We start from the raw sequence: 6935 nt of genomic DNA on the forward strand, positions 1-6935 counted from the left end.
GGCCAGCCAGGCATGTCCCTAGTTTTAATACAGAAAACAGGTGCACCCCAGGTATCCAGGCTGTGCTCTAAGGGAATCTCCACTTCCCCTATTGCTGCCAACGGCAATGAAAAAGTGGGTGATTGGTGCTCCCTGCCCAAGCTGCTGCTCTGCTTTGTACCCCTTCTGCCACCATGCTGCCTGTCCCTTCGCTGACTTGCTGTGTGCCACATGCAGAGGCTACTCATGCCACTCATGGCATGCATGCTGCAAGTTGGCCACCCCTGGATTAAGGCCTTTTCTGCATAGAGGAATTTCAGACACTGGTCCCCAGTCAGAGGTATAGTCACTCAAGGGCAAACTAGCCAGCAGAGCCGCTGCTTGTCCTGTGGGAACTTTTCTGGGCTGGAGCTGGCTTAGAGCAGTTTGCACTCACTGCAGCGAAGGCTGATGCCCGGGCAGCCTCACAAGTAGCTGATGATGAGGAAGCTGGACCCTGGCATCAAACCCAATTGTTTCTTGATTGTGCCATAGGTCTCGCTCTGTCCCAGCACAGCCCAGGGGGGAGCTGATGACTTAGTATCAGCTTGCTTGTTACTCACTAGTCTGATTCACTGAGCCCATGAAAAATGGGACCCCCCCAACTGACCCTGGGAATGTGATAGAGTTCCTTGGGGGTCTCTGTAGGCACCAGGGTGGGGGGACACATGCTGGTTACAAGGGGCTGCTTGTGTAGCTGATGGAGGGAGCTGAGGTAGGGGCATCTCTGGGCTGTATACAGACAGTGCCTGCTTTGGAGGCTGAAATGCCCACTCAGCCCCACTTCCAGCTATGCAGGAGGCACCCTTGCTCTGTGTCTGCGTCAGAAGGACTCACTGCTTGCTGTGAAGCCCACAGACCCAGACAGAGAGAAATGCCCCTGCTTCCCCACTCCTACAGCAAACCCAGCCTGATGCCTCCTTAGTGGGCTAGAAGCTTTCTCAGCTATTTCAGAGCTGGGCTGTGCTGGGCTCCCTGCTGAGGGGGTGGGGGATGAAGTAGGAAGAAAACCCCCCCAGTCTCAGCAGAAGACCCTTCCTAATGCAGTGCAAAAGCTGCCATAGGCATTCCCTGCTGCCAGGGCCAACCCTCATTGTACAATCTTGTGTGTATGCATGCACACGTGCACATGCATGGTGGGGAAATGTGTCTGTGTGTGTATTTAAAAAGACTGTGCCATGCCTGGAGTGACCTCGGGCTTGCCAGGAGAGCAGGAGTGGGGGAGCAGGGGGTGACCTCCTCTCTCCAAGGGCATGGACAATGGGCCTTTCTTCAGCTACCTCAAGGATGCTTGCCAATGTGGCAGTGCAAACCACAAGTGGCTGCTGGGTTCATTGCCTGGGGTTTACCAGGACCACGTGGTTGCACCTGCTGCTCCCGCTACTTCTGGACCAGCTCCAGCGTGTGTCCTTAGGCGTACTCCCTGCCCTGTGCCTGCTGTGTGTTGGAGCCAGCCAACAAGTGGCATTGTCTAGTGCACTGTAGCTTCCCTAAGAGGCACAAACAGCTCCTGGGATGCTTTTTGTGGGGGAAGCCCTCTGAGCAGGGACCAAGTGTGTATGGGGGATGTAGGCTGCCCATGGGCATACTTGCTGTACTGTGCCAATCTGGTCCAATGCCAGCACATCAAAGGAACAGCACTAGCTTATCACAGTGTTAATTTAGGCCCCTTATCTTTTGGCTGCCAAGGCAGAATCGTGCTCATTTCACAAAAGAAAATGCTACCACTGTGCTTTCACTTTGTCCTTTTTCCATCCTCACCTCCTCCAGAAGCTTAAATTGCTCTCATGCCACTGAAATGCAGCTGCATCTGAGGGTTACACTGCAGCCCATGGCATGAAACCACGAAATATTCTGGACTCAAGTGTTTGTGCACAGGCGATACAGCCAGGGGCACGGAAGTTGCCCCCGACTCCAAAGGGCTGCGCTGCGTGATTCGAACACCCTGCAGAAGCCTTGGATGCAAAAAGGGGCGTCTGTAGAGGGGTTTTCAAAAGCACTTGGGACTTAGTGCTGTTCTTGCTGAAACCCAGGAGAGTGGTACCAGCACCTTCACTGACAGGAGCGTTACGCCAAGGTGGAGCCCCCTTCAGAAATCCCACCCAGGCTAAGCTGCCACACACTGCACCGAGCAGACGCCTGCCTCCACCTTTTGCCCAGATGTTTCAACCCAGAATCCACTCCTGATCTGCAGGATAGTCCCTACGAATTTGGCAGTCCTGGCAGCTTTAGCAAGCAGCAGGTCTCCTGCGGTATAGCTCCTCTTAGTGCAAGCCCTATCTGGAGCGTGTGCTTGGTGAGCCATAGCATGGACCGTGGGCACCTGGCACTGCAGTGCTGCTAATGCGTAACACAGGGGGTTGCATGTGCCATTGCTCTGAGAAACCCTCGTCCCCCCACTCGCCTTGGCCTCGCCCCCTGCATTCTGCCCAACCCCAGCAGACTGCAACTATATCAAGGGCATTTCAAGCTTCAAGGCCATAGAGACAGCATAGCCCCATGGCATCAGCGCATGCCTACTTGTATGTCAGGTTGAAGTGGTCCCACTTGAGGTGCCCTGGCGTGAGGGTGTAGCGTCGTCTCCGCACAGCAGGGTGGGGTGGGAGAGCTGAGCCGGGAGGATCCGGGGCCCTCCACCCGCCAAAAAGAGGCAACGTGGCGTCTTCCTTAAAAGACAAACAGGAGGTCAGATGTGGCGATGGGGTGTGTGCAGCTTGCCCAGCGCTACCTGGGTTGGGGCACTTGGGGCTTGGGTCTCCTGTGAGCTGGCACATCTCGTAGCTGCCCCTCCCAAAGGGATAGGGCTGCTGGTGTGAGCACAGTAAAGCAATGCCCAGCTGCAGTGCTCCTAAACTGCTCCCACTTAGACCCAATGAATGGTACCAGCAAAGCCTCCCTGCCCCTGCCTGGAGGTGGCCTTTTGGGGAACACATGCACACTGGGCCCTGCTTTCTCCTGGGGTTCCCCCCATGCTGGCATAGTCATACACCTCCCCCGTGCCTGAAAACAGCTCAAAGCGCTCGGGCATGGGTGGCTGTGGGCTGGAGTCTCCACTCTGCCCACCGCAAAGCAGCCACCAAAGGGCAGTGGCAACTTTGCTCTGAATTGGGGCAGGTGATTGCCTGCCTCCCTGTCCCTGTGGGCCCCTACCCTGAGGGTGCAGGGGGTGGGCTGGCTATTGGGAGCAATTTCTGGGGATGTGCACAGACAGGACAACAGGGGAAAGCAGCAATATGTCAGAGTGCTTGGACCCACAGGCCTTTCTTCCAGCAGGAAGCCTTGATTTGTGCAGCACAGCCCAGCCTCTGAGGGCCACATCTGAGCTCAGCATCACTGAGGGGGCATGAAGCTCCAGCCTCAGGCACTGCTGCAGCCCTGCCTGGCAAGCTCGCAGCTCATTTCCTTCTGCTGGCACTCACCAGGCTGGCCCTAGCGTGCAGCGAGGTTCTGGGTGCGTGAGTCACAGGCGGCCCATTGTGCAAGTGCTCATTATGGCACTGGACTGTGGACCTGAAACGCCTTCAGAATAAATTGGGGCCTTGGAAATGCTGGAGCCTCTTTAAAGCAGACAGCACAAGCCAGGCCTCAGTTTGCTGCTGCCCTGCCATTATTGGGTTAGGCAGGTAGCCTGGCTCAGCAAGCTACAAAAGCCTTTCAGTTTTGGTGGCAGGGAGTGGCGGTTGGTAGGGGACCGGGGCTGCAAAACCTCCCTTCTCCAAGTCTGTGCCCTGTCGTGGTGCTGAAACCCTGCCTGTTTGCCCTGGGCTGTGGCACCAGGAGCACGAAAGCAGTGGGTGACACCAACCATATCGGTGGCAACAATAAATATCAGTGACTGAAGGCTCAGAGGCCTGCCCGTGCGGATGGCAAGATCTCCTTGCGCTCTTGTATGCTGCACCTGGCTGGGGCAGGACCTACCTGTTATGGTCACACAGCTGTACTAGGAGCAAGGCCAGCACCCAGGGTGTGGTGGCGACAGACCTTGGTCTAGCCACTAGCCAGCACTGGCATGCAATAGGTGTAGCTAGCACCGAGTGCTCAGCAGCCCGGGGACCTGTTGTTCTGCAGCCCAGTGTGCTGCGCTGGTCAGGTGCCAGCAGAGTCTGTTTCCCTCTTGCTCTGAGCTCAGGTTTTAGCCTCACCTGGCAGCAACCTGGGACGGTTGTGGTGCACTTTTCACCATGGACTGACAAATGCTGGGGACTTCAAATTGATGGACTCTGAGGGGGCCTAGGGGAGGAATGGCTAGCTGCATGGCATGGAGGGAGCCCTTTGCTCCAGTTGCAAACCTGGCTCGTGCCAGACCATGGCCATGTGCCATGTGCCATTTGCAGGTGGCTCAGCCACATCCCTGGGGAGCTTGCTAGCACCAGCCTTTCCTGTCAGTGCTCCAGGACCGTCCCTTCTCTTCCCCCAACCCCCCACCATAACAGTGCTCTGTTAGTACGTACATGTGAGTCCACTATGCCTGAGTGGTCCCTGCTTTGACTGAAGGCTCAGTCGTTGCCATTCCCCCCACCCCGGAGCCCTTCAAATGCACTGAGACCTGCTTGAAGCCATGGGTACTGCCCCTTCCACCCTGCTGTTTCATCAGCTTGAAGGAGCATTTCTCCAGCATCTGAGCAACCCTGCTCTGCTGGCTGGGCACAGGAGTGTCTGAGCCCCTTGCCACACTGGGGCTCAGGCAGGACGGGAAGCAGGGTATTAGGGAGTAATCATTTGTAGGCTGCTTTGCTCTTCTGCTGGCCCACAGATCTCTCAGGGGCAGCAGTCACATCTGAGTTGCCTCTGCTTTGCTAGGCAAGTCAGCCTCCTCCCTGCTGTGTCTGATTATTGCACACCCTGCTTGCCCTGGCGTCAATCAGGAGCAGTTCTGTGACATGCTGAGGCCCTTTGAAGCCCCTCTGAGAGCTTAAAGGGCAATAGAGTGGGCTGCCAGACCCCCAGGACATGTCCTCCTGTACAGGACGCCTCCTCGGCTAGCATTGCGATCGTGTCCAAGTCCTGCTGACACCGCAGTGTAGGGTAGAGCTGGCCTGAGCCCATGCCCATGAGGCTGGTGGGCACTGGCCTCAGCATACTGCCATCCTTCCTGCTGTTATGTACTGTCTGGGCATCTCAGCCAAGAAGAGCAGTAAGGAGGGGGGCTGAAGGGGTTTGCAGTGAGGTGGAGGCCTTTTGGGGAAGGCATGAAGCATGGGCAATGGAGGCTGGTGTCATGGGCCACCCGGGAGCCGGCCTCTTGCTCTTGAGGCAGAAACATTTCATAGGGAAAGGCCAGGTGATGAGAGGCCTAGGCTGCAAAGGTGAGCACCTGATGTAAAGGAGATGAGGGGCAGGTGTGGGAGGTAAGAGATAGGTGCCAGGCCCCAAGCAACAGGCTGGGGGAAGGCTCCTACTCACAGGTTGCTATTCCCACCAAGGCAGTGGTATTCAGGCCTAAGCACGTGCAACAAAGCGAGGGTGCTACTGCCAGGCTCAAAGAGAGGAAGGGGGCACACGTGTAGGGAGGAACTTTCCCAAGACTTGACATAAGGAAGGAGTATCACCCCCATGGTGACATTGGTACAGACATGTGTGTGTGTGTGTGGGGGGGCACTTTTTAAAGTGCATTTTAACAACCCTTGGAGCATCCCCTGCCTTCACCTGTGGCAGGTTAGGGAGCTTCTGGTGTTTTTGAGCGATATGCCTCATAGTTTTGCAGCAGGGTTGAGTGCGTAGCTACAGGCAAAAGTTAGATGAGGACTTGTAAGAGGTGGTTGGGATGGGGCGGATCCTGCTTTGAGCAGGGGTTTGGACCAGATGACCTCTGATGGGCCCTTCCAGTCCTACTTCTCTATGATTGTATAAGCAGCAAAATTAACATCAGTTCATTTGAGCCCCAGGGCTTCACTTTAGTTCCCCTTGGGTTTGTATCTGCTCTGAAAGACCTCAGTAACTGATGCCTCTAAAACACACAGCAGCCACCACAACTGCAGCCAGCCATCCCTGTAGGTGCAGGACTTGTTCATGCTCTGGCAAGGGGAAGCGGGGGCAACATCGGGGAGCAGGGGTACATTTCATCCCACACCAATAGCCCTGTCTGGGGAATGCCCAGTGAAGGGAGCTCTGCTGCTTCTGCTGAGAGAGGACAGGGCAAAGCACTAGACACACTGCATTGTGGATAGGAGGGAGGAGGCAGGGATGGGGGGGTCTCTTGGCCCCAAACCGGGGGCTTTTCCTACATACCACATTATGGGAAAAGACTCCAAGGACTTGAGCTAAGTCCCCATTTGCTGGCTGCAGTGGGGGAAACATCTGCCACATCCTTCAAGTTTGGAGTCAGCCTCTGACTCGTCTTAGGGTCTCCCTTGCTAGGATGAGCTTTTTGCACCAGGAAGGAGGGAGAGACTCGCTAGCTACATGCAGACCCTGACCTTGAGAAGGCAGCCACACAGGCATTTCCAGGTGGGTTAGGGCCTGACATGACATGACAAGCTTTCTAAACACACAGACACACACAGGCAGAGCCCCCAGGCTCTGTTGTCTGATCCCCCACTCCCAGTCTTTGAGAATTTGGTCCTGTGCCTACCTGACTTCTCTGAGCAGCAACTCCAAAGGGATCGCCAACCGCAGCCAACAAAGCCACCAGCGGGAAAAGGCAGAAAAAGCCCACAATGGATTTATAGCCGTGGCTCTTCTCCTTGTCAGCTGAGAGTGAGCCCTGGGGGCTGTCTGCACAAACTCCTTCGATTGGATCCATGTCTGCCATTAATTAAAAAAAAAAAAAAAGAAAAAAAAAGGGGGAGCACTAAAGCAGTCAGCTTGTAGAGCGTGTGTGTGTGTGTGTGTGTGTGTGTGTGTGTGTGTGTGTGTGTGTGTGTGCGCGCAATGGTCCTGCTCACTGTTGCAGCTGGAGAGTTTGGATGAGCCCTGCA

The 6935-nt window shown here is 55.7% G+C and overlaps 1 protein-coding gene across 1 annotated transcript in view; it reads right to left on the bottom strand.

Annotated features, from left to right (window-relative positions):
- Positions 1 to 6929, bottom strand: part of MMP23B (matrix metallopeptidase 23B) — a 24492-nt gene extending 17563 nt beyond the window's left edge. Inside the window, exons 1-2 of the mRNA XM_019511709.1 lie at positions 6590 to 6929; positions 2539 to 2684 (exon numbers count right to left, since the gene is read on the bottom strand). Of these exons, the coding sequence (XP_019367254.1) occupies positions 2539 to 2684; positions 6590 to 6769 (326 nt within the window). The 5' untranslated portion in view covers positions 6770 to 6929. The remainder of the gene's footprint in view (positions 1 to 2538; positions 2685 to 6589) is intronic.
- Positions 6930 to 6935: the final 6 nt, after the last annotated feature.

The sequence above is a fragment of the Gavialis gangeticus genome, unplaced genomic scaffold (genome assembly GCF_001723915.1).
Source record: "Gavialis gangeticus isolate Ggan-Ray unplaced genomic scaffold, GavGan_comp1, whole genome shotgun sequence".
Taxonomy (NCBI): domain Eukaryota; kingdom Metazoa; phylum Chordata; order Crocodylia; family Gavialidae; genus Gavialis; species Gavialis gangeticus.